General features: G+C 35.8%; 1 protein-coding gene across 2 annotated transcripts in view; it reads left to right on the top strand.

The window, feature by feature from the left end:
* The first annotated feature begins 1,545 nt into the window (after positions 1-1,545).
* Positions 1,546-27,409, top strand: part of ANO3 (anoctamin 3) — a 208,612-nt gene continuing 182,748 nt past the window's right edge. For both annotated transcript variants that reach the window (XM_074884808.1, XM_074884807.1), the window contains exon 1: positions 1,546-1,699. In XM_074884808.1, the coding sequence (XP_074740909.1) occupies positions 1,546-1,699 (154 nt within the window). The remainder of the gene's footprint in view (positions 1,700-27,409) is intronic.

Here is a 27,409-nt window from a genome sequence, read left to right as displayed (position 1 = left end):
TTCCCATGTTGCTCTACTTATTAGGATTAACCTTGTTACCTTACTTGGGTTCCTCGCTGTGACTGTAACCCATCTAGAAATTACCTCTTAGAAATTTCCTTAACTTAGGGAAGTGTCCCACTGATACGTTGATGACTTTTTCTTTTTTCTTTAACAGTTAGGCCCTGGTTGAGGATGTTTCCAGTGCAAGCACGTGGGATCTCCACCTGCTCCTGGCTTGCACAGAGATTATTGAGGGCACCAACAGCAGCTTGGTTTAAATCTGATTCATGTTAGCAGGGGCAGCCCAGAGAATTCACTTTTATCAAGCTGAGTTTAGAGATTTCGGATTTGTCCAGTTATTGGAGGACAAGAGACTGTAAAAGGTTGCATAGATTTTTATTGTGCTACTTACTCCTCTTTACCACTGAGCAAATTGAAGCTAAGGAAGTGATAGGGAGCTAGTAGCTAACAAATCACCATATCACCTTTTCTCAAAATAAGGCTTGGCGATTTTCCTACAAAAAACTCTCGTGTGATGCATTTTCATAAATGTCAGTTCATGCTTCATCAGCTGTGCTGTTCTGAGGGGAAATCCAGAGTTGGCAGCGCACTTACAAGCCTCCCAACTCAGGCCGCTTTCCCGAGCATCACCTGCCCCTGCCCTGTGCTGCTTCTGCGTTTCGCGGCTGTTGTTTCCCACGCTCGCCAGTGGGTGACTCCCTTGGCACTGCTTATCGCACTGCGCGGGCTGCTGGGACAGAGGCTGGAAAGAAACGGATCATTTTCATGTCTTGAGTTCTGTTGAGGTTTACTTGCATCTAAGGGAAGGAAAACAAAAACTAACAAAAGCTTAAAATATTAAACTACTTTCCTTAATACTACTAACACCAGTTTCCCTAGAAAGAAGCTTTTTAGACTCAAGGTTCTAAAATAATAAACAGAGAAACTGAGAACCATTTCTTGTTTTCAGGGAACGATGTAGCTTGTGGTCATTTATCTTGCTGCACACATCCCAGACAAAGACCTGAGTGTTCACTAGAAAACAAACTGTGGCAGAAGTAACTCCCCCGGCGCAGGCGCTGGGCTGGCGGCCGGGATGCACTTGTTTCCATTGGTATTGCTTAGCCCCTCCCAGCTGGACCAGTGGGTAACAAAATGTGAATTACAGTCTTAAAACAAAGTTAGTAACTCCACAACTTAGCAGACATACAGATGTCTCCACTCATCCTTGCTATTTTTGTAGCAGTTTCACAGATATGCCATATAACTGTAGTTACTACAAGAACAGAAGAACTTCTTTAAGTAGTAGTTTTCTACCTTAGAGAAGAGCTGCAATATTCAGCAAATGCTGCAGAGCTGAAAGAACAGCTTCATGGAAATGCAGTTTCTCAGTCTTTGACTTAAAAACGTTTTGCGCTATTACAGTTTGGGGAAATACTGGGTTATTTTGTGAAAGGAAGATATTTTTCCCTGGACTGCATGTTTGGGGAAGCTGAACTTGAAGTGGCTGCTTCTTTCATTCAACTTTGTTTTTATTCTGAGTTACATTGAGACTGTCTTACAATGTCAGCTGTGATAATTGAACTGGATAAGCTTTCTTCAGATGAGATTGAGAGCAAAAAGGATTCCAAGTCAGATTTTAGGGAAGGCAAATTCAGTGAATCGTGTGCCGATTATCATGGTTTTCAACTTCACTGCTCGCGTTCTGCACCAGCTGGTAAGAATGCATTTATATAAACTATTTCCTCAAGTCTGTGTGTATTTACTCATGTAACAGGTTGCAAGTAAACTGTAAGACCCAATAAGGAAAACACAGGATTCTTTACTGTCACATGCATACAATATATGAAGTCATTTTTACTTTATATCTAAAGGGTAGAACATATGTCTGTTAAAAAAAAAAAAACCTAATCAGTCTCTCCCAAACACTCTAGCACATAAGGTACTGCTGGAAGAAGAGCCCAGGGGACTGTTACCTTGGCATTACCTGGGAGATGAGCTTTCTGTAGGAGATGACATAGTTTTTGTGTAAGTTAGAGCAGCCCCAGCAGCTGCTCTGATATTAGACTTTGCAAAGTGTGTATATAAACTGTGCTCTCTAGTACTTAGCACTGTGGTTCCTCTTCTTTTTTCTCTGGTATTTTTTATCACATCAGGGCTTGTAAAGAGGGAACTACATATGTTGTAAGGTTTTTTGGTGGGTTTTTTTTTTTTGTAACTGCTGTGGCTCATTGATTGTTTTTATTTTTTGGCAGGTGTTGCATATAGCTATAATAGGTCCCCAAAAGTGTCATTTAAATAAGTATTGTAAAACTTAAATTTCTCTGAAAATTCATAGTCATGGAAAATACACAATATAGCTGCCTGGGATTGTAAAATATAACTAAAGAGACACATCTGCAGTTAATCGGGAGAATCTCAATTATGTCCTTAAAGCCTTTTAAAGTATTGGATGATCATTCATCTAGGAGATAGCTTTTACCTTTTAAGAATGGCTGTTCTGATTTCTGGTGGACTACATATGTATTTTGACTTGTACAACTCCCAGGGGATAATTTGATTTTGATCGTGTTTTCACTTGCTTATGACTTCTGAAACGAAGCAGACAAGACAAATGGAGAATATCTGAATGTAAGTGACAGCTTTATCCTGTGACAGGACAACTACCCTGCAGTGGAAGACTGCAGTTTTCACTTGGCTAAAGTAGGTGAATATGTAAATAAAACTTTGGTATTTCTAACACTGTAACAAACTTTTGGAACACTTTTTTAACTTATAAGTTCAGTTCTTACACATTAAAATGCTTAAATGGTTGAAATGTCATGCCATCTAGTCTTTTTCAAGAAAATCAGATAACTTGTGATTTCCCTGATAGAAATTTTCTAATTTTACTTTCCGCAAAGCCTGCACTAACTTTTGTAAAAGAAAATTTTTCTCAGTAGATGCACTTTTGTATGTTAGCGGGTTTTTGCAAGGTCAGGAATAAGGTGTCTGTCTGTTCCCTTAGGATCCTATAACATATCTCCTACCCCAAAGAAGTGCTATTAAAGAATCTATGCCTTTGCTAGGTGATATGTTTTTCTGTGTTCTCTAAATATCAAACTAATCTGTCCTAGCCTACCTGGTTGATCAAGAGTAAAATGAACTTTCAGCATGAGCAGCATATTGTTTGTGGAACTACCATCAATGGTATAAACTGAACTCTGCAGAGTTCTGCAGGAAAGAGATAATTTAAAAAATCAGATCGCCTTGTTGGGATTCTCTCATTTGGTAAAATATTTTTTTTCTTTTCAAAAACATTGTATCTTGCAGGTATTTGTCACAAACACTGTTTATTATTCCTGAAACAGGAACAGTGCTAGCAAGAATCTTTGACAAATGTTTTGTCAGAGTTAGAAGATTTTATTGTTTTGTGGGTTTTGCATCACAGGAATAATGAAATAAATGCTGATACATTGTCTTAGTATTTTGGGGGGGTTACGAATGATAACTTAAAGCAAATGCACTCTCATCATTTGCCTTCTAAAATTCTCCTTGATATATTTGTTTTACAAGTGTTTAAAGTAAACAAGGTCTTTGTAGTTTCCAGTGTTGTCTTGGCTGAAGTCCGAATGGAAAAGTGTAAACAAGTCCTATTTGGCTTTCATGTGTCATTTCCTAAAAGGAATTTCTACTTGCTTAGTGATGGCTACTGATAAAAATAAACAGTTGTTGGTTATACTACAACGATGGACCCCATTTCGTCGTGAGTAGACTATTTCTCAACAATGCTGTTCGACAGGCAAAATGAAAACTTTGAGCTATGCAGGGTAACTGAAATATTGTTCTTAGAATTCAGTTTTTTCCAGATGGCAATAACCATGAAATTCTTCAATGAAATCAACATCCTACATCAGGGTGCTGCACTGAGGTTTGCTAGTGTTGGCTCCTCTGCCCCATAGGACTCCACCCTCTACAGTTGCAGCCTTGGGAATCTTACTTTTAAGCTCAATGCTTTTGTAGCTTTTCAATGTTTTTTAAAGAGGATTTAAAGAACTCTTCTCTAAAATTGCTCAAATCACCAACAAATGGTAATATAAGCTATGAAAACATAAGTACTCAGTGTGAACCTGCAGAAAAGCAGCAACAGAGAAGAACATGTCCTTTTTCTTCTGTTCAGTCTGCTGTCCACATATTCTGTTGTTAGGAAAGGTTTACTGTTTAAAACTGATATTGTGTTTGTACTATGATTTTTTTAAAATATAAAGCAGAGAATTCAATACAGAGAGACTATCACTTAAGAAAAACTTTTCTTGTAGTACTGATGTGTTAATTTTAAACATAACACCTAACAGTGCAAATACAGTAAAGTGAATATTCTGACAAAGTAAAGCAGTATCCTAAAATACAGGCTGATGTTCTTAGAATAGAAAATGAAAATGTTGCTGGGACAGAAAACTATTAACCATATTTTAATTTTGTTCCTGCTTTAAACAAACCTATTCAATGTAAATGTTAAATTACTTTCCCGCATTCCTCTTGCTAAATGAGAAAAAATGTTGTTAGAAATAAGCTTAGCTTTCTGTATATCATTCCATTTTCAGTTCTGATCTAAGTACTAATCCTGAAGCATATTTATGTAGGATCTGTAGATACTTCAGAACATACTCCAGAAAATAATAACACTAGACTAAGAACAACAGTGATCTTAAATTACCATTCTGTGTATAGAATAGAGATTTCTTTCATGTAGAGTGTTATTGAAATCTTTGGGGTTTATCACTTGCAGGGTAATATTGAGGCCCTGTTTCAAAAGATGAAATGCTGAAATGCATAACCAGGCTTGGTTGATGAATGCTCCATGAATGATTGGTGACCAGTGTTGGTTTCCACAGCACTTTTGATTACTTGGATTCCAGGTGAAATTTTGAATGGAGCATTGATACTTGTAGACACAGCAGATAATGTGGGGTTGGTGGGTTTTTAGAGGTGCCAAGCAATCTTTAAGAAAATCAAGCTTATTAAGATTTATATGCTACTTATCCTGCAAAGAAGAATTTTTAATACAATATGGTAACATGATTGCCTGTGTCACAGTGTTATCTTCACCAGTGGGCAACAGGCTATTCACAATATAGAAATATAGGACCAGATCTCTGTTGTATTTGCTAGGGTAGAGGGCCTGGCGTATTTGCTGTTCAGACTTCTCATAGGAAGCAAAACTAATCTGAATTTTGCAGCTGTATATATTTCTGCAGATTTAAACCTTGTTATCCCTGATACATGCTATTCTGTTTCATCTCTTGTTAGTCTGGAAATGACTGAAAATATTCAATGCACAATAATGGTCTTTAACTCCTAATCTTTGTTTTACTTATCGTACTCAGAAACATTTCTCCATATAAATTCTCTAATATGTTCTTAGAGATGGCTTTGTCCTAGTAACTCTTGCTCAACAATCAAGAAATCTCTTAAAATATATATTAAAAAAAGCATGGCCTGTAAGTAAGGTCTTAGTAGTGTAACTGGTAGTGGTGGGGTCAAAGTACAGCACTCAAACTCCCCTGAAAGGGCACATGCACTAAATCATGGATTTGAATCTGTGATTTTTGGTAGAATGGTACAAGACTAGAAAAACAAATTTTTTTTTGCCTCTCTTTTTTGTGGTTCTTTTACTGATGAGTGTTTTGGGGAAGGGATGTAAAAGTTATTTTCCAGAGAATAGTTGCTGTATTTCAGAAGTTATTTTTACTGCTGGTCTATTTATGTATTAGAAAGCACCCATATGTTGTAAGGGGGTATAAAAGGAACCAAATGAAGTATTAAACTCTTAGCAACTAAATAAGGTTGAAAAACTAAGGACACATTCTTGTAAAATGCTTTGATCCAGGTGGCACAAACACCATAGCTAGGCTAACAGGGTGCTTAGGAAGAGGAAAATAGGAGTTACTGGGTAAAGATGATGTAACTGAGAAAATACTTTCAAGAGTTTAGTATTTAGTATCCCAGACCATCAGTGTAGTAAGTGTATACATACAGAGGTAACAACTGTATTTTTCTATTGTAGCAGAGCCTTTGGGAGTTAGAAGGGCCGTGGGGTGGTTTGAGTTTGACCAACATAAAATGAAGTCTCTTTCTGGACATCAGAATGCGTGGCAATTAAGAAAAAAAGATAAGCAAAGCTTGTCCTCATTTGCCACCAGAACAAATGTGATGAAAAGGACAAGAATTTAGCAAATTTCCCCACAGGTATCTGCCCCTCTTTTCCTTTCCAAGGTGGTTATAAGAGAAGCAGCAGCAGACTAAGCTCTGAGTGCTTGCTGTTATCCTTCTCAGCAGCCTGTATAGATACCTTGCTGCATCACCCCCTCTGAAAAACTTTTCACACTGCACATATCACAGCTCTATCGGAGTGTCACCTCGCAGAGGAATAAAATTATGTACTTTGTGATATCAGATGAAACTAGAATGCACAGTGGTTGAGCTTTCTTTTCATAAAAGAGCATTTCCTTTATTGAAATGGAAATATTTAACAGGCATTTTACTGGGGGAGAAATCCAAAATAATCTACAGCTTTTACTTGATTTTTTTTTTAATTGCAAAGCACTATAGGTACCTCCCTTAACTGAATATATTTCCATCATTCCTGAAACATCAAAATACTTCTGCTTACTGAAAATCTGCTAAATCAGTGTTTCTTGTTTACAAATTTTAGAAGGTAGTTTAATTGCTGAGTTAAATTTTCTCTTTATCTATATTTTGAGAAGCGCTTCAATCAGAGTTGCATCACAATATCCAGGGAACTGAATAAGTTGTAGTTTTGTGCACAAATCTGTGCCATACTGCCAATTTGCTTTAATTACTCACATTTAGGATTATGTAGTAAAAACAAGAAGGGAGGAAACACAATATACAGGAAATTCTCATGGTTACATTCCAACTGAAGTCTCTGTCTTCAAGTGAGCTCTGTAGGAAGCTGCAGTGCAATGCAGACTCAGGACTTGAAACAACTACACCAAAGTTATTTTTGAAACTGTGTATTTACTTTAAGTGAACAAATCTAACAAAGTAATCTTTGCACAGAGATTAGGTGCTATTTTTCTACTTTCTTCCCCATTTTCTCTTGTAAAACAAAAGGTCAAGAAATGCGTTTTTCTGTCATTTCAAGATGTAGTTGAGAGACTCTTGTCAGGAAGATCAATATTCAGAAATAATCCTTCTACTTGTTATACCATGTCAAGCCAGCATTTAATTGAAAGCCACTAAGAAGCATAATTAATACAGCAGTAGAGCAGAAATATAAGTTATTAGCAGTCTCTTAACCTCAATGCAGCAGAAAGTATTTCATTATTTGACAGATAACATCTTTAATTCTAAAATTACCTTGGAGGCAGACTTTACGATGTCCAAATCACCATAAGTAAAATGCTGCCAATTTTGAAAATGAAGTGGAGACCTTATGTGGTGATTGCAGGTGGAGGGAAAGGGTGAAAAAGTGTATTTGTTCTTACGTGAATGGAGGCTGGGACTCTGTAGTACGTCCTCAGTCAAGCTGACACTTCAGCATTGGCAAGAGTCAGTCTTTTTGCTATTCAGCCTGAAGGTGTACTATGAGCTACAACTGGAAGATCTCTTTCTTTAGCACTACTCTGTACCAAAATTTCATTAATAATACACAAAATAAGCCTGTAGCTAATGAATAATTCGGAGATCGCAGAGAGGCCTAACGTACTGAGGCATTCACCTCTGCTCCTGGGGGTCATGACTTATATCCTCACATGGCTACAATAAATGGAAACTAAGCTGGATATAGAAATTTAATTTTTCCCAGAGGCATGGTTTCTCTTCTATGCTGTTCCTTCCTCTAATGAGCTATTTACTTTCAATTTGAGAGTCGGGTAGGTCAACTAACTGAGTAAAGGCACCCTAATGATTTATAATCGTGGATTTTATTTCCCAAATTCCCTCAGTAGCAATAGATTAAGTATGTCTACATAAAGAATATGCTGCCTTCACAGATATTACTAAAACTTCCCTCATTTGAAAGGTGAAATCAATACTTATAAAACAGATCAGTGCAGACTTGGTAATAAAGGTCAAAAAATGGGAGTGAGAGTGAAGTCTGAACAGTCTTCCTATAGCACAAGTATATCTTACATCTGCAAAGTCTGAATGCAGCAGTGAAACGCTTGTATCTTAATTGTTAGAAGAAGTGGGTCTGTATGCTTAAGCATTTTCTCCTTAGATAATGAGCATGAACTGACAAGCAGATCTCCAGCATAATATAGGATGCAAGATGACTCAGTGTGCATGGGGAGGTCACTGAGGTATTTCAGGTTTCTTAGAAATTTAAGTCTGGGAATATGTCTCTATATGTTATTACAACAACATGTTTTAAAAGAACAAGTCTGAAGGTCATGAATATTATAAGTAGAATGGACTGAGGGCCATGCATCAATAACTTTGGTAAGTAAAGGATGCTCCTCTGGTGATGCAGAATATGGTTGTATTCCATGCTTGAACACAGACTTTCCTATAAGATCTGATGGCTGTGTCTAGACAGTATGCAACGAGGGAATAAATGATGTCATTTTGCACGTGGTCTATAAGCTATTGCTTAGAATTGGTTTCCTCTTCTGTGCATTGATAAAATAACTCATACTTGGGTTTCTGTTAATCATAAATTTATGGAAACTCTAGTAGATTTTCTAGAGCTCTGTGATATTTGTATCAGTATTGTAATATGACCTAAGTTAATCTGATTTATAAAAAACAACAAAACTTCCTGAACACACGAGTTTAGTAATATTTAGAAGACGCATCATGGGAGAGAGAGAATTATACACAGAGTTATCTGTGCAGGCAGCTGAAGGTTATAAATAGAAAGAGTTTTGAGTGGTGCTGGAAGAGACAAGTGTGTTTTTTCTAAAAGCACATGGTGAGAAAGAATTTGGCTGCCTCTTAGTCTCAATCCTAAAATGTACTGGTTTGCTGGTAAAATAATGAACTGAGATGGTATCTTTAGGAATTATGTATTTATATGTGCAGAAGTATTAGTAATTATTTAGATCTTTATCATATTTGTGCTCCCGCCTTTGAGGGGGGCATGGTGAAGTCGCTTAGAGCCAAATACATCAATCTTTTCAGCCAGTACAATTATGCCATACCTCCCTGGCTGTACACTTTTTGTAAAGAGATTTAGCCTCAGGTTTCTGTTTTAATGTTTTGATTGAACATTTATGACTGTTTCTAAAATATATATGTTCTCTTCTGTATCAAAATGACACAGAGCTTCAAAACAGTATACTAAATTACATTATGCATCATAAATCTTTTAATTAAGAAATAACTTTATTTTGCTGCTTATCTTGTTTTGCTCTGTAATGCAGTATGCTTTATGAAAATTCATATTGTAGTTGGCTACTAATAATTATTTCAGAATGTTGCTAACAAAGGTAGTAGAATATGTTTAGCAAATTTTATTTGAAGGAACAGAATGATGTTTTTTGAAGATGAACTGTATCAGTCATGTGAATTCTAAAGTGCAAGCTAATTTCTACCGTGGTGGGGGGTTTTTTTCCCATATTTTGAAACAAAAGAATTTTCTTGTACTTCCTTTAGAAAGGAAGTTCTTTCTTACATTTATCTGCAAGGTTTTCTTCTGGTAGTTGCTTTAAATACTCTTTCTCTTAATTTCTTTGATTTCTCCTGTTCTTTTCCTTCCATGATAAGGAATAAACAGGTCGATTCTAATGCGCATGGGACTGGGACTATGAATAAGAGGTTAAAACTGATTTCTGCTTTCCCTACCTAGGCGTTGAGAAAGGACCAAATACCACGATTCCATGAAGTCACTAAAATAACTGGAGTCAGTCCACACTGCAAGCTTTTTCTCATCTCATCTTGGTATATCTTTGTGTTGTATTCCAAATATTTTGATTTTGACACTCCAAAGCTGCTCCCGTATCTCTTTTCATTCAAAAGTTTTCAATTCTGCAGGAAAAGATTATAAAATATTCAGGGAAAACACCCTTGTAGGGATATTCATTTACTCAATCTTTCCTTGACCCCAACAACATTCTGCCGTACCTGAACAAGGAAACTAATGAATTACTTAAGTGAACCACCATCAAAATTTCATGTTGCTATGTCATGGATTTATGCTCCAGTTTCCTACTGTCTGATTGTATTTTGCCAAAGGATGAGACATGTAAAGTCTGCACGCTTACTCTTCCAGGATCCTCACTGAGGCAAGCGCTGTTAGTGCAGTTTTAAAGAGACAAAAACTAATGAATAGAGGTTCTTGCCCTGTGGGCCTTGCCAAGCCAAAAGGTCTTTTTTTACTCAATGACACTTCGATAGACTAAAGACTGGACTGTGGCCAGTCTTTTGGAAAGGCAATTTCTGATGTACGTCAATCAAGAGTATAATTATATTCATCTGTGGATATCTTAAAATCACTATCTTGAAAAATGCATGAACTCTGGAAGTTCTCTCTGAGAAAACAGAGGATGATGGAAAGAAAAGCCTAGTTTTGCTACGGTGCTTGAGTTGTGGCACTGTGGAATGCCTGGTATGAGGTGCTGATTGTTACTGTGCACTTCTGTTGACTAAACTTAATGTTATTTTAGAAAGAAAACAGTAGTAAAAATAGCAAGCTTATTCTGGGATAGCACTGATATATTCTCTTTCTGTCAAAAAACACAAAAGATTGAGTCATTCACGACTAAGGAACTCTGTGTGTCTATATTTATGTGCCCTTTTTATTTTTGTTTATAAAAGCCCAAGGAGAACATAAATCTTCAGAATTCAAGGATGATCGAAATTAAGTTGAATGAAGTTTAGTCCAAATCTTGACATCTTGCTCTTCTTGAGAGAGTCTTAGCCTTGTTCTCTGACTCATTTAACTAAATGATGTAATAAATGTGGGGTTTTCATATCTTTTTTCCTTCATTTCTGGAAGAATGCAGGTTTGTACACATTTTTCACACAGGATATACTGCTGGCTTGTTCACTTACGTCAGGAAGGAAATAGTGAGGGCCATTCAAAGAAGTACAAATAGGTGTCCCATTTACAGACATTTTTTATCCTCAAAATTCACAAATTTTAATACAATGCATTTTTAGCATGTTCTACTCTTAATTGTATGGGTTACAGTAGAATTAAATGTGATAACTATTATTTTTAGAAAACCTTGTTTCCTAATGTTATAATTTTGGTCTCCATATACTTTCCTTCTGATCTTTGCTTTTCTGGGAAAAGCAACACACAGAAGACTTCGGAATTCTGGGAAGGAACTGTTATGTTTTCCTGTCCTTCATAGTATTTACAGGAATTCCTGTTCTGACTCAGGTCAAAATCCACCTTGTTTGGTACCCTGTTTCTGGCAGCGATCAGTATCTGCGACTCCAGAGGAAAGAATGGGAAAGCATCTTGTCGGTCATGTTTCCAGTACCTCCTCAAGGATATCCTACCACTTGATCTGAGTAAGCAGCACTGAAGTCCTGCAGGAGGTATGGCACTCAACTCAAGGAAAATCAATCTTCAGTTTCACAAATGCAGAGTTTAATCACTTGACACAGAAGTTCCCAAACCACTGCTTTTAGCTAGTTCAAAACTGGTCTAAGCTGTGTTTAAATGAGTCTAGAAAAAAAACCCCAAAACACCATCTAGAACTGATCATCTTATGATTTTCACTGAAAATCCTCATAACTAACATTAGGAATTTGACTCACAATCTTGTATTCACATTTTGGCACCAAATGATTCCTTTCTTTCTGTGTAGCTCTCATTTTTCAGAGGTTCACAAGGACTACTACTTTCATTTTTCTTCGTGACCAGAACATGTTCTCTCTTTTTTGATTTATTCAATATAGAGCACTTGAAACAGTTGTCTTTGTTAAAATTCCTAACTTTTTTCCTGACCTTTGCACAAAGGTAACTTTTGTCATCTGTCCATCAACACTTTTGATTTGGTTTCATCTTACTTGTGACTTTTCACTTCACATTGCATGTCTATTTTTTATTTTTAGCAGCTGTTTTCTCACTCATTCCTTTACACCTCTCACTTTTGGAGTGATAACTATTCCCAAGTATAACAGACTTTAAACATTCATCTTCAGTTTCTTTCTTAAAACCAATTGTTTAACTTTCAGGCACTTTAAGTACCTTAACTTTTCTTACCTCACTCTTTTTAATACTGACTTATCTCTCGTTAACAAGACACTTTGTGACTTTCTCTGCCAGTGCCAATGGCATAAATCTACTGATGTTAATTATTTGTATTTCTTTCATACTTTCCTTTTCTATCTTAAACTTCTTTCAAAAAAGAAAACAAATAGGAAACTGTTATTCTCTCCTTCTTTTAAAAGTCAGAATATATTAAAAATATTTTTTTCATTCTGTGAAGAAAATCAAAATAAGGAGGGAAGGTTGAAGCTGATATTTCTAGGCATTTTTTTTGCGTTGACAAAACTACACAAGAACTGATATGATGTATGCCATCTGTGTAAATTTGAATGTCTCCAGTAATAGGCAATTTTCTCTGTTATTATTTAGGTAACTTGTGAAAAATGAGATGTGAAGAGATTGAAGAGCTTCAATTAAAAAGAGTAAAACTCTAAAGCTCTTTCTCATTTTGCCTAGCTATGAGTCCACTTAGCATTTCTGCAAAATACGTCCTGACTGATGTGTCAAAGACCATGAAGGAGCTGGTGAGCCATAAACTGTATAAAGCTGCTTGTGGGTTTTTTGGTTTGTTTTTGTTTTTTTTTTTTTAAATTAGTGGATGTATTTTTCAATTTTTCCCCAATTATTTTATTAAATTGGCATGTCTTATAAAGCTTACTGGATGTAATTCAGCAAGAATGAAATATAACATTTTCTACTTCTAGACAGGAAAGATATTTTTTAAGGTATCAGTAATACCTTTTCATAAAAAGGAAAAAATGTACATGGAATCAGGATATGCTCTGTTAAGTCCAAAGAGAAGGACAGTATTTGGAGTTTGAGTGCCATTTTGATCTCCGAGTGAAAAGTGTGTTATCCTTTCTCTTTCCAATTTTAACAGTAGGCACAATAAAGGCGAAGTTTCCTGCTGCTGTGAAGCTAAGAACAGCCCTTCACTCACAGAATTACACCTGTTTTCTTCAGCTGGGGGATTTACCCCAAACTTGTAGTGCAGACATATATAATTTTTAATCCTGTAGAAAATTGCCACAGGGAAGTTCAGCTGTGAGCATAAAAACTGTCTTGTATGAATCATGTAGTGAAACTCTTGTGGGAAGTCATTTGGAGGAAGTGGAGGTGTACGAATTCCACTGTTTCTCCTTCATCAGAGAAAGCTTTTGGTGCAATAAAGCAGCCATTTACGCATATTGCTATACTTGAAGCATTAAGCTTTCTGTTAAAAAAAAAAAAAATGATCATAAAGCAACTTCAGCTATTGCGAAGGAACAGTTAAAGTTAGTTTCAAAGAAAGATTTTTACTTTATGGGCTTTTTATAGAAATGCAAACTGATTTCTTTGGAGTAATGCTTGCAGATAGCTCTGCAGAAATGAATTTGTAACTAACGACTTAGAGTGAAAAAACAGTTTAGCTGTTTCTCCTGAAAAGATGAGGGAGAGAACCAAGGAGTCTCTTGGATGTGCCAAGCTCGTGGCAATGTGTTTCTTGAAGCATTTTATGTGGTGATTTGAGATCTTGTTAAAACCTGGAACAACTCACAGTGCATATATACATATGTTGACTTCTTAATGAACAGATTGGGAATGCGACCACTTGGCTCTGTCAGTGCTCCTTTGTTCACTGCCACACGTGCCGTGTGCTAGTGAAACAAAGGTGTGAGTGCGATCCAGGCTTTGGATTTGTAACGGCAAGTGAGACATAATCATACACCCGAATGTTCCCTCACGCTTTTTGAGAAGATATTTAAAAATAAGAGGTATAAAAAACAGATGAATGTTACAAATATGAAGCTACCACACATTCCAAGTTAGCTTGCTAGCTTTGTTCAAACTGTCCTCCAAAAATAGTTCTGATGATAATGCCGTGTAATTTAAAGATGTCATAGGACTATTTCTCTCTGTCGTTGCACAGGACAGCAGAGCAAACATTTTTTTATTCACCTTTTTTTCTAAAGTAGGAGAAAAAGCCCTAAATATGCTGTTTGAACCCATGAAAGAACACACCATCTTGTTGGTTAATTATCAAAGGTTCTGCAGGCTTGTTCTGCCATGTCAGCTTTCATTAGTAAAGCATTAGGAATTTTTTATAACAAGTTAGAGCAGATACTTGTTTTCAGACTACCCGAGTAGAGCCCTGACCAGAAGTTTCCTTCCATTACAGGTTCAATTAATATTAGAAAACATGATCCTGATGATGTTTGAAAACTTGAAATAACTGTCATGAACCTGATACGTGGCTGTAAATTTTTAATCGTAGTTACATCAAATAGTATATTTTTCATATAATATATGTATTTACCAACAAGTCAACTCCTTTTCTCTATTCTCTAACGAAGTTCCTAGTGTCCAAACCAACTCCAAATGTGCTTTTGTTCCTCACGTTGAAGATGGTGATCAGATGTGAACAAAAGCTACTGCCCAGAGCGCTCTTAAGAAATCCAAACTGGTTTTGGAAGAACTGTTTATATCAAATCAAGGATTTCAGTGTTTACAGTCAAGCTGGTAATTTTGTTCCTAAAGTGAAATCCGACTATTGTCTCATATTTTCCTCTTGCTGTTACAGTATGAATTACGTTTTGACATGTTTTATAACTCCTAAAAAATTCTCCAAAGGACCAAGGTTCCAAGCAGGAGTACAATTACACCTATGGTATTTGCATGTCATGAGAGAAGACTTGGCTCCTGAAATCACTGCTGTGTGTCTTGGGCAGCACACGGCTAGCACCACAGCATAGTACCCAGTGCTGTCTAAAGCTCTTGGACTTCTCCTAGGCACTGTGTCGTCTATCTAAATTTTTCCTGTGAAAGGAATACTGAGTGGCCTGACTGCACAAAATTCTTTATTTTCCCCTGCTGCACTGGCACATACCAGCACTGGCTCTGAGGCTGCTTCTTTAAGAAACTCTGGGCCTCGGTCTGCATTCCTCAGTGTCAGCCTCGGGTAGCTGCAGCACAACATGGGATATAATGAAAATTGAAGCTGTGGTCCTATTGACTTGAATGTCAATTAGTGCTTAAAACCTTCTCCAGTAGATAGTAGTTGCTCAGCATTGGTATACTACAAATACATTTTATGTTGAATTTAAAGGTGTTTTGCTGATTACACCTTCCTGAAACTTCAATTCCAACAGAAAATGACAGTCAAATCTTACATGGAGTCACACAACAAGTAATTTATTAGAATTTAGATTGAACTATCAAGAAATTTGGAAGGTGAATTTTAACTTGGCCATGTTCTTGTAGCATATGATTAGGCTAAAATCTGATATCAGTATTTCATTGTGTGTAGCTAAAATTAAATATTGCAAGGTGTAATGGGAAGAGTTGTAAGCTCAACCATCTCAAGAAGTTTGACCACTTCTTTCATGAAGGTTTTCTTGTGTGGAAAAAAATAGTGAAAATGACAAAATTTTAATGAGAGAATATGGACATTTCCTGATTAAAGCTTATTCTTTTATAAAAGTATAAAGAAGGGCTCTGTTAGAAAACCAGTAGTTAACGGATTTTCAGGGAAGAGAGTTGGTTAACAATTACCATTAACAAGGACTTTCACCAGCAATGTTAATTTTTGTGGTTACTGACACTTTTCTCACTATAAATGCCTTTGCAATTGTAGCCTAGAAAAGGGATGAGGATTTGCGAAATACCTTTTAAGACAATGGTATTTTTTAATTACTTTACCAGCCTTTTGCAGATGGAACATACAACTCTAGTTTTTATTGAAAAAATAAACTTTTTGTATAAATCGCTCCCATGAGGTACATGTTGCATTTTAGAATTTATCTTCAATTTTATCAGATTTCATAGTAATGTGGGCCTTTTATTTTTTTTGTCTTTGCATCTGTGTCAGAGTGTTTCCCAGTACCACTGTATCAGGATCCTGAATGTACAGAAACTACGAAGTAATGCTGCAGTATGTGTTAGTGAATGTTTTAAAACAAAACCCTTAGAAATTCAATAGAACAGGAAAACAAAGGACATTCTGCTCCAAAGAATTCACTCAGATGGCATTTACTGCAGAAACTCGACACTGCGTACAATGAACAGAATTAACAGCTAAGATGTGACAAATTTCTTCATCTTTACTGCTTTGGGACTGTTTAATACATTTATTTAGCTTGGGTACAAGTTAGTACTTGTAAGAAAAATCATCAGATTTGACTGTTAATGTAAGAGTATCAACTAATTAAACATTAAAAGTTAATTTTTAATCATACTCATTTGTGAAAGCTTTTTTTCATATTATCTGGTTTGACATGTAGCATAGTTACTATTTACATGGTGGTATGTTAAAAAACTACTTCGTTAGAAGGTTGTGCCCTTCTGTGACTAACTTTGGATTTGAAAAACACTGGAGAAGCAGGTATAATATGTAAAAGCTGACAATTTGGTCAAGATTTGCCTTAGCTAAAAATAGGTGAAAGTTGCAGGATTTATTACTTCTGCAACCGTCCTCTGAAATGACTAGGACTCTCTGTGAGCACAGCTTTGCTTTCACACAGTGCACTGAATCAATGTTGTTGTGACAGTATTGGTTTTTTGATATTCTCGCATTACTTGGAAACCATTAATAGATGTGACCACAACTTTTTGCAAGATGACTAATTTAGACAGAGCATTCAAATAGGAGAGCTTCCACAGAAACGGGGAGGCATTGTGCCAACACAGGCTAGGAAACAACTGGACCTTAAGTTTTGACTTCCTTGTTTAGTTTTCAACCTTTCCCATTTAGTCTCTTTCACGTTGTCTCTGGACAACTGATAAGCTCTACATTTGTTACTATTTTCACATATGTAACAGGAAGAATATGATTGTGGAGACATTGCATTCAGTTTGCAATCCTGAGTCACCATTTGAAATTGCTGAAATTCCTTTTATTTTATGTAGATATATTCTAGGTTGGCTTCTTGTACCTGTAGGCACTGATGTATCATGAGCGGGTTTCTCACTGTGTGTCCTTTGGCATGGTTTTACCTCCTGAAATCAGGCAGTCACAGTAACTGGTAGTGTTTGGGATGGTATACAAAACTGGTATTGTTTGCATAATTTCTACTAATGAAATGATCAGAAGTGACTGGTACTGAGACCAGGGTTTCCAGTATTTTCTTAACATGGAAACAGTGGTCTTACAGTTGTACTATAGATAAATTTATTCAGGTGGTCTCTGTATTTTTTTAAAAGTAAGGCTTTTTTCTTTCTTTTTTCTTATCAAACTTTGCAAATTTAGTCAGACAGAATGCAGTTTTCCCCTGGCTGAATTTGGTAGTTCAGTGAGGACTTCTTAGCACGAAAGCTGGGGACTGGTGAGAAAGCTACTCTCTATTAATGGTGAGGAAGCACATTTTCAGCACTGAAAACATGAATCCGTAAAGAAATGAGTCTCCATAAAGAAATGATCCTGTGACGTGTATGTCAGCGATAGACTCTGGAATCACTCATTAAAAATAAATCAACATTGTGTCACTTAGCTAATGAAATATATTGCCATAAATTTCTCTTCTTTTTTTTTAGATGCTGCAAGTTGTCTTTGATTTATTTTACCAGAAATGACTGTGCTAATATGGTGGTTCTGAGACATTCAGCCTCTGTTCTTACCATGCAGTCTTTCCACAGGACATAAAAATGATCAACGTAGGCATAGCTACATGGCTAATTTTTTTTCATCTTGTGTATTCCTCTATCAATAACTTTTCTGACTCCTTTTCTACTTAATTAGCATGATGGAAGATTTGTACCTTGAAATTTGACAATATAGATCAATAAGTACAGAGTAAAATGTGCCCGTTTTTATTTCTATGTTTGCAGTATCACTGATACATTTCTTTATATGAAAACACTGTTGTTACAAGAAACAAAAGCTCGTCCTTTGCTTCCTTGAAATCTTGGAACAGTGAGTTTCATACTTAGCTTATCTGTAGTACAAACACGGCGTTTTCCAGAAGGCCAACTTTGGCCTAGCTAGCTATGCAGTGTCCAAGCCAAGCAGAGTCTAAGAGGGAGAAATGAAACTGGTATCGTCTGTCAGAGAGATTACAGATTTTTGTATTAAGTGGTGCATTAGTGGTACCTGCTGCTCAGTGGCTTGTTTGGAGTCCTTTGGTTTTCTTACATTTATTTAAGGACAAAGGGTTACTTCTAGTTTGGGTTTCTTTTTTCCTTTTTTTTCTTTTTTTTCTGCCTTAAACTTAGCCTAGAGGAAACCTGAGAAAAGCTGCCTCCACCAAATGTTTAATAATTTCTCCTATTAACATTCTCGCCCTCAATGTTCATATTCCAACTCTTGTGTTATGATTCTCACTCTCCTTAGAGAGAATTTGAAATAGAGAAATGATGTGATTGATAGTTCAACACACCTTCTTGAACATGAAGAATGAAAAGAAACACTCATCCTTCCAAGGATAAATTCATTTTCTAGAAAAAATCTTTTTGGATCAATTCTAAATTTCTGCTGCAGTTGCATATAGTCTTTGTATAGCTTTGGCAATAAGAGACAAGTTATCTAAATGTATACAAATATGGTTTGTTTACTAATTTGTTTTGAACTTATTTAATCTGCATGATCTGCAACAATCATCGATTAGGCTGATTTTTAACTTTCAGCCTAAACTGTAATGGCTTGAAATGTATAACTGATTCAAAATGTAACTGACATGCTTGTTTTGGAGGTAAGGCAATGAGGTTGACCAAGCTCTTCTGATGTGCATTTTTTCTGTCCCACATTGGTTTTCTGTGTTCTTCCTCCATAATCAGTGGTTCTGTTCTGAAGCCAGAAAAAATTAGAAGGTTTCTTCACTGCTTCCAGGAATAAAGTTTTTAAAGGATCATACCAAGAATGTGTTTGGTCACGACTTGAGAGTGTGTAGGTGCTCATGGGGGAAAGATACCTCCTGGAGTAGTGCTGAAGAACCAACATAGGAGTACGCTAGTAGCATGTTACCACTGAAATTCATGGTTAGTAATGGCTGTCCCATGTTAATTTCTGAATCGTGCAAGGGATTTGCTTGGGAGTACCATGTCAGCCATTCAGCATGCCAGAGACTGTTCTAATAACTTACTGTGTTCCACATTGTTAACAACATTATAGCAAAGAACATCATGTGCTTCTGCCAGTGATTGTTTAATTTGCTGGTAGAGACATGGTCTCAGAACCTCGGCATGTTGAAGCTACACATGAATGTTCATTCAACCAAAATGCCATTGAGAAGTATTCTTCTTTGTTATGTTCCTAGCCTCGAAAGGATAAAGAAAGCAATTACAGCAACTGCGTTTTGCACTCTGAAAGGCTGCTAATGAGACTTGGTATGTTTTGCCTCATGTGCTACATTTTGTACCACCTAAGTTTGGAGGGTTGGGAGGAGGAGGTATGGGGGTTTTTTTTACAGTAATAGCCACTTTTCATAGGATATGCGTACTTATCTATGATATTTATGACAAAACAATGAGACCTTGGAGAAACAGATCTTGACGCTGTACTTTTCATGTCAGATCTGTTCTCCCAGAAATTGCCAGATGGGATTTCTTCCTGGAGGATTAACTGCTTCTTCCTCTTCCTCTTCTCTTAAACCAAGTACTTAAACAGTCCAGGAAGTTTGACTGCTAAACCCCAATTCTTACTGAGTAATGTTATGTTTGTCTTATACTGAAGTCTATCTTGGGGATGGTTCCATAGGATCTGGGGAAGGTTAGCCTTTTCATTTCCAGCTTTCTGAATCTAATGTTTGTGTTAGTACATTCCTGCTTCACAATGGGACAGATACCAGAAGGACTGAGTTAGTACTCTTGTTCAAATCATCTTTTTCAGATTAAAGTGGATTTGCTTGGTTTCTCACTGCTGTCCCAGTCTTTGTTTAAAGTGACCTGGCAGTTCCCACTCCATAAACTGAAGGACTTGCTTGTTTAACCTGAAGGTAGAGTCTGTTGAAGGGTAAAAATGTAAATGCAGTTGTTAAATTGAAATTAATATTTAGATGTTATGATTATTCCACTTGTGCTTATTTTAGGGACTCAAATCACTTGAGTTAATCTCATTTTTGTGATTAAAGATCTAGCTGCACTATTAAGTGTGTTAGAGGAAAGCACAGGGCAGGTATATACTGTATTACTTGCTCTGGTAGCTGCTTCTCTGTGTGTTCTTCCTCTGCACTACCCACTGCACTATAGCTGAAAATTAATCATCTCCTCTGTGGTCTGAATGGGGGCGTGAGCAGTTACCACTGCTCTGCCCTACACGGTTTTCTCAGTGTTTCTCATGCTGATTTTTTTTTTTTCTTAACACCAAAAAGTTTCAAAAAACCCATCCCTGCTTTATGTCTCTATGTTTTGATTTGGGCAATAAATTGGAATAACTTCTTTAAAAACTTAAAGATTAATGTTTTGGAGAAAGACTTACTTTTATCATTTAAATGCTCTGCAGAAGGATTTTTTTTGTTTCTCTGGTTTTGTTTGTGTGAAGGGGTTTTTGTCCGAGTTTGAATTATTTGATAGTATTAATATTAGCCTTAGTCTTGGGTATCTGTTGCATAGAAATTATTTGGTTTTAGTCTTAACTTTGGCTTATTCCCTTCTTTAAAACTGAACTTTTATCTTGATTTAAAATGATCACACACTATTTTCATGTAAATCCAAGTTTTCTGGTAAAATTACTTCTAAAACTGAAAACACAAAAGTCTATGAAGTTGCTGACATCTACTTGAAGTTGGTCTCCAGTTGGTAAACCCAGAAATCCCTCCCCATCAAAAAAAATAGATTTCATTAGCTTTAACCTTTTCTGAATCAGTCCTTGTTAATGATATTGATACATTTCAGTGGCCATAATTTATCAACAAATTAAAATGGCTATTGTTATTTAATATGTTCATTATATTGGGGTGATTTTTTCATTAGTTCTGCCCATTTTCAGCCATCTTTGGTGTTGGTATATTCTGGTATATTTTGATTACACACTACAAGGTATTTGGACAAAATATATGCACTTTTTTTATGAAACAGACTAGATATATAAACTCATACCTTTTCATCACTTCATAGCAGCATTCAATATATTTTGTTTTATTGAGTTGATATAAATTAATCCTGAAAGAGCAATAAATTGTAGTGTTCTCTGCCCTTATAAAGCAAATCAGATGAGTAAATCTTATCAGAAAAGTTTCTTAGCATTTGGATATAGGAAGAAATGTCTGAAACTGTGTTGAAGAATTCACTACAGATGGGAATTGTTGTTACAGAAATTTTAACTGCTTGGATATATAATAGGAAATAAATACTTCTAATTATGTGAGGATTGCTTAATTGTAAACATTATATCAAACAGGGTTTTTTTTCCACTGCTGACTGACACAACAAAATGAGTACTAAGGTAAATAAAAAGCATGATCTAGAAGAATAGGTAATAAAAAGTAACCTGTGGAGGAAGTAGATTTATATTGTAATAATAGAAAGCACACATGATATGAAGGTATAGGAACAAGAATTTTTAAATTAATTCTTCACTTTGAGAGTATGTATCAAAACGTGTACATATTTGAGGAAGACTTCCAAATAAAATCAAATTCCAAATACTGCAAAATGCAAATAAATTATCTGTTAGAAATATGATGCAAAATTTTGGAATGAGTATTTATAAAAAGAAAACTGAGTGCTTAGAGGTAATTGAAGGATTAAATGCGAAGTATGATTCCAGAGAAGTAGATAGTATCAGGCAGAACTCTTAATTTGTACTGTTTAAAACAAAGTTATTGGACTTAAGTAAAACACAATGTGAGCCAGCCTGAGAAATTAGTACTTAAATGAGACAGGCAATCCCATTTAGTAGAAGAATTATAAATGCTTAGGAAGAACAAATGTTGCCAAAACGGTATGTACTGTTGTAGGTATATGTTATGGTATACTTTCCTGTAACTTAAGTAACATGTGGGAAAGAATGGAGAAGCCTCACATTTAGGTTTGCCAATGTTTAGAAAACAAAAAAAAGGGACTATTGATATTTTCTTTTTTTTTTTTTGAAGTGCTCAAAAAAATCCAAAGTACTTCTTAATATGAAAATTTTACTTTTTTTTTCTAAAAAGTAAAATGACAGATTTTTATACATTTCTAAACCATCAGATAGTGATGCGTAGCCTGTTAGCTAATGGAAAAGCTTTTATTGCATCCATGTAGTACAGCTACTTCACAGTAAAAAAATCCTCAGTTCTTCTCTTACATACTTGTATTCCCAACTGAAATGAATGAGTCTGAACAAATACAATCACTATGACAGCACTTAATTTTATTATTTTTATCATACATTAGCCCTGTTCCCAGGCTAACATGTTTATTTGAAGCACGTATGTTTGTTCTTGACTGCAGATATATATGACTATAGGCTGTGAGTGGCTAGTGTCCTTAAGTTTCCTTAATACAGTCCTTGTATTAAGGAAAATAAATTTTATAATGTGCTTTGTCTAGCTCACTATCAGTGGATCTTGATCATTCATCCCTGGAGACCCTTATGGTGGCCTGTAAAAACATTACTGGCAAAGATAAATAAAGTGGTGCCAAGCATTAAGATGGTGGAGGGACACTGGTCCAAGAAGGGCAGGTTCAAATTTGAATGTATTTGACCATATATATTTGATTGTATCAGTACTGTAAACTTTTAATGTAAATTCTTAATTACTTCAATTTGGCCTGCAATTCTTTAAGTGACAGAGAATTTTTTCTGGCTCCTTTTTGACACCAGAAAGTAACAATTTGCACTGCAGGATCTCCATGACTCTTGACTGTGTTGTATTAATTAATTTAATTTATAGTATTAGATATTAAGTATTGACTAAAACTTGATTTTAGTCAAGTTTTAATAGTTTTCTATCTAATGATGCTAAATGATGGCTTCCAGCATTTTGATATGCACAAATGAGAACTGAAGAGGGGAGCAGTCTTTCATTCTGTAGTGATAAACCGAATCTAGTTTTGAAAACTTGAATATTCTTCTTATGGTAACTTAGAATAAAATGTGCAAGCCATTTATCAGGAGGGGATGGGGGAAAGGAACAAAACTAAACCCCATAGAACTCCTCAGCTCTTTCTCAGATGAGATTTTTTTTTTTGGTTATCTTTTGTTTTGAAGGCAAAACAGAACAACGCTAGAACGATGATATTTTTTGGCAGAAAAAGTTGCCATATTTACTTAAATGTTTCATGTTATTAGTTTTTGTTTTCCAATAAGACTTTTGGGGAGAAAGTCAGAATACGGTTATATATTTAAGTCTAGTCTAAATGGACCTTTCATCACAACACGATAGGATTTTTTTTTTTTTTTCCTTAAGGCTAAAAAGTTAAGTAGTTCTGGACTTTTACTCATTGTGGTGGTTTTTCTAAGTGATTGGTTTTCCTCTGTATAGCCCATCTTTGTCTGTGTGCTGCAGTTCTGGTGTTCTTTGACTTAATAGCAATTTAAGCCAGTGTTAAACTCAACTGTGGCTGATTAGCGTGTGGCACTTTTGCAGAAGATGTGATTTCATCTGTAGTGTTCTGCTTGGTTCAGGTTTGTCTGGGATCAAGTAGTTAGGTTTCTAAAAAGAAGAAAGGAGTGCTTTATCAAGTCATTTCTGTATTGAGTAATTGGTTTCTTGGTTGATATAAATTGATTTTAAAATGCTATCTTTTATGCTATCTTTTGTCTTTCAAATGTTATCTTAGTGACAAGAATGGTATTTTAGGACACCTATGCATCAAGACAACCCAGTTTCATTGTTCAGAATAGGTTTCAGTTTTAAAAATGGGCCTTTGTTATATTTTTTAAAGCATTTTCATATCATTTTTCTGCAGCGTACAGGTCTGTACCTTTTTAATATTTTATTTTCTATATGGAAGTAAATTTCATTAATTGTTTCTGTAGCAACAACCTTCATCAACCAAAGGGATTTCAAAGCTATAATTTTACTAATATCTTTGCGACTAAATTATATTTGATACAAGTAGGTCCGATGAAATAATACAAAATATATTTTGAAAATTTTAAAAGGAATTTGAAAACTTGTTGTGGTGCAGGACTGATATTCTTGATTGAAAGCTAAATTTTCTTAGGAAGTATTTTGGGTGTCAAAAAAGCATTTTTCGCTCTTTCTCATACCACAGATTTAAATTTGTTTTTATTCCAGTGAGGCACAAGGCAGTTGATGAGTGTTCTTTTGAACCTGTGCCTTTAAATTCTGTATTTCTAGCACATACTATGAATTATCAGGATTTATTTCTAGTTGCTTTTTTTTCTTTAATAGTGTTCCCTTTTTGAAAGAGGAGTTCATGACTAAGGGACTGAAGGTTGAAGACTGTTACTTTAATTCTTGCGACTGTTCATGTGGCTTTCTCTCTTGTGTGCTTTGGAAACATGAAAGTGGTCTCAGAAAGGATAGAAAGAGTTCACAAGGCTGGATGGATGGCATCCCAGCTACTGCAGGACTGATCGGAAGTTCCTCTACAGCCCCTGCTCTTAGACCTTATTCCAGGAGAGGCCTTGACCAGACATCACCAGTGTTTGGCTATTTTCAGGACCTTGGAGTCAATGTGACGGTAGCCTGAAGGAACAAATGGTGGAACTGGTTAAAAAACTGTCCTTCTCAAGTTCTTCCTGACTCAGATGCCAGAATGAAATAACGAAGAATTTCTTGCTAGGGTGTAACTGAACTTGGCTTGATAGATGTCATATTTCAAAAGCTCAAGCCTGTCAACGGTTGATAAAATGTTGTCTCTGCCTTTAAAATAAACAGAAACTTCTCTGTGTTTAGTTCTTGAAGGGAAGAATTGAATACAGTTAACAGTTTATACATTATGTAAACCACATGTTAACCTTTTAAACCTAAGGTTTGCAGCCTTTAAACAGTTTAGAAAATTTCTCAATAAAATTATCTGCTTTCTTTCACAGTATGTAGAATGCAGAGAGATAATTTTCTGAAGAGCACTGTTCTTTTCTTGTCCACATGTAGTCTCAGCTCACCAAACTGAGCTCTTCTGCAGCTGCAAACACGTGGGGCCTCCATCTGTTTGTCGAAGCCGCTGTCCCAGCACCACTCGGTGCTCCAGCAGCACTGTGTCCCAGGGACAGAGTCTGCTGCTGGGCTGGAGCTCCCTTCTGGGGAGCATGCTGCCTCTTGGTAGCATTAGAAGGATGGTGTGAAAGTATGGTCTGTCCAAGTGAATTCAAACCCTTCAATGGATTTTGGATAAGATCCAACATACATATATAATGTAGCCAGGAATGATTGATGACGGGATGGAAAACATTAAAGAAATCCCCTGCCATCTGGTATTGTTGATAGTTTGCTGGCATGATGTCTTGCAGATTCCTCTACATGATGCCTTTGAGAATAGGTGTAAATATTGGTCTGTGCCATTAACATTACAAGAGGTAAATATGTTTGGGAGGAAGGGTGTAACAATAACCTGACCAAGATCAGTCATGTGCAGAGAAAAAGAAAGCAAGCTCTACTTCAAAGTAACCTGTAGCTTTTATCTATTAACAATTACAGCTTTGACAGTTGACTGTTGACAATACTTGGTATGTATTACGATACTGGTTATTGCTGTTTTCCAAATGAGATTACACGTACTTCAGTTTATAATACTAGACTTTCAACAAGTGCCATTCTGAGTTAAGAAAAAAATTCTTTAATCTCTCTAGCTAATCCAAGCATAACTGTTTATAACATGGAGCAACCAAGGATAAGAGATGGAGTTTTACAGGCCAGGGTGCAGGTTTTCCATTTTTGATTGTATGAGCCTGTCTTATGATTTTACTAATTAATCAAAAACTAAAAAGAAAGATCTCTGAATCAGATGGAAAATATATTTTCAAACTCTGATTTATGAAGATTGATTGCTTCTTCATGCCTAGCCTTTTGTCTCGGTGTTTGTAGCAAGAGACTCGTGTACAGAGGAATTTCAAATTCACAATAACATGATGGTTTCTAAAGTCAGAATTACTTCATAAATTGGGTGGTTTCATTACTACTGACAGCAGGCTTAAAATGCTCATTATTATAGTACAGATGTATGGTGTGGAACTGTTAATGTGACTAATACAATTTGTTCCAAACCTACATGACAAATACCAAGTGCCAAGTTAATTAGCAAAAAACCTTTAATCATTTCACCATGCTACATGCTTTGAAAGTACATACAATTTATGCTGCAGATGTTTTTTTCTCAATGAAGCAGTTTTGAGGAGAGGTAAAAGGTGTGGTACGGATAGGCCAAACTAGAAGTTTAAATTATACCTTTACCAAAACCATCTGATGAACGATGTGTCTCTATCATGCATGAAGGGTAGTTGTTGAGTTCAAATTACTCTGCATGTGTAGATGGCAGTGAAATGCTTTTAAGGACAGCAATTAACTTCTGTGAAAACAGATCTATCCAGTGTACCAAAACAGATTAAACGTGCTGTTTAGTGCCTCAAGTTCATGAAAGCAAGTTTCCCAGGAAAAAAGAAAAACTACTGTATGTAAAATGAAACAATTAGAACAAAGTAGACAATGAAATTTTGGAGGTCTGTTTTTATTTTTCATTTATTTTGAACTTGGCATTTTTCATTATTCAATATAAATGGAACTCTTCATTGATGTTCATATGCATGTGTTCATGTACCTGTTTACAGCTGGTTATGCTGTCAGTTATGAATTGGGGGAAAAAAGTTAGTCCCCTTCATGGCTCTACACCACAACCATAACTAACACAGCCACTGGTATTGTCAAGCTGAGTGGAATACAGGGGTTTTTTCTGAAAAAAAAAAAAAAAAAAAATTCAAAGGACACAGGGTTGCCTTATGAATGTTTAGGTCAATAGAGATAGTGTGAATTTTTTTTTTAAGTGTAGTTAATATTTTCATGACAGTCACAGACTATTTTCTCTTCTCAAAATAGGTTGTGCACAATTTTTCTACAGAATTAATTCTGTATCGTATTTCAGTAACTGATGAACTATAGGATCTTATAGTATCTGTGTGCTTGAATTGTATGTGCAGTAGTATTGGTGGTGATTTGTGTTCTTTGAAACATTTTGTGAAGCCTTTTGGGTTAATTTGTGTTCACTTATGTCTCTCACCAACTGTGCTATGTAAGATGACTGGAATGCAACTGTACAGGAATATTTGCTTTAATTTTTCAAGTTTGCAAGGTCAAAATTTCTCTTCACCCGTCTGAACTGACTTTATGGAAAAGAGATAAGGGTTCACTTAAAAAAAGAACCACAAACAATCAAAAAACTCCCAAATCCCTTAACACCAAGCTC

Source organism: Strix uralensis, chromosome 15 (genome assembly GCF_047716275.1).
Source record: "Strix uralensis isolate ZFMK-TIS-50842 chromosome 15, bStrUra1, whole genome shotgun sequence".
NCBI classification, from domain to species: Eukaryota; Metazoa; Chordata; class Aves; order Strigiformes; family Strigidae; genus Strix; species Strix uralensis.
Note: the sequence above shows the minus strand (reverse complement) of the source record. Positions and strands in the feature narration are given on the sequence as shown.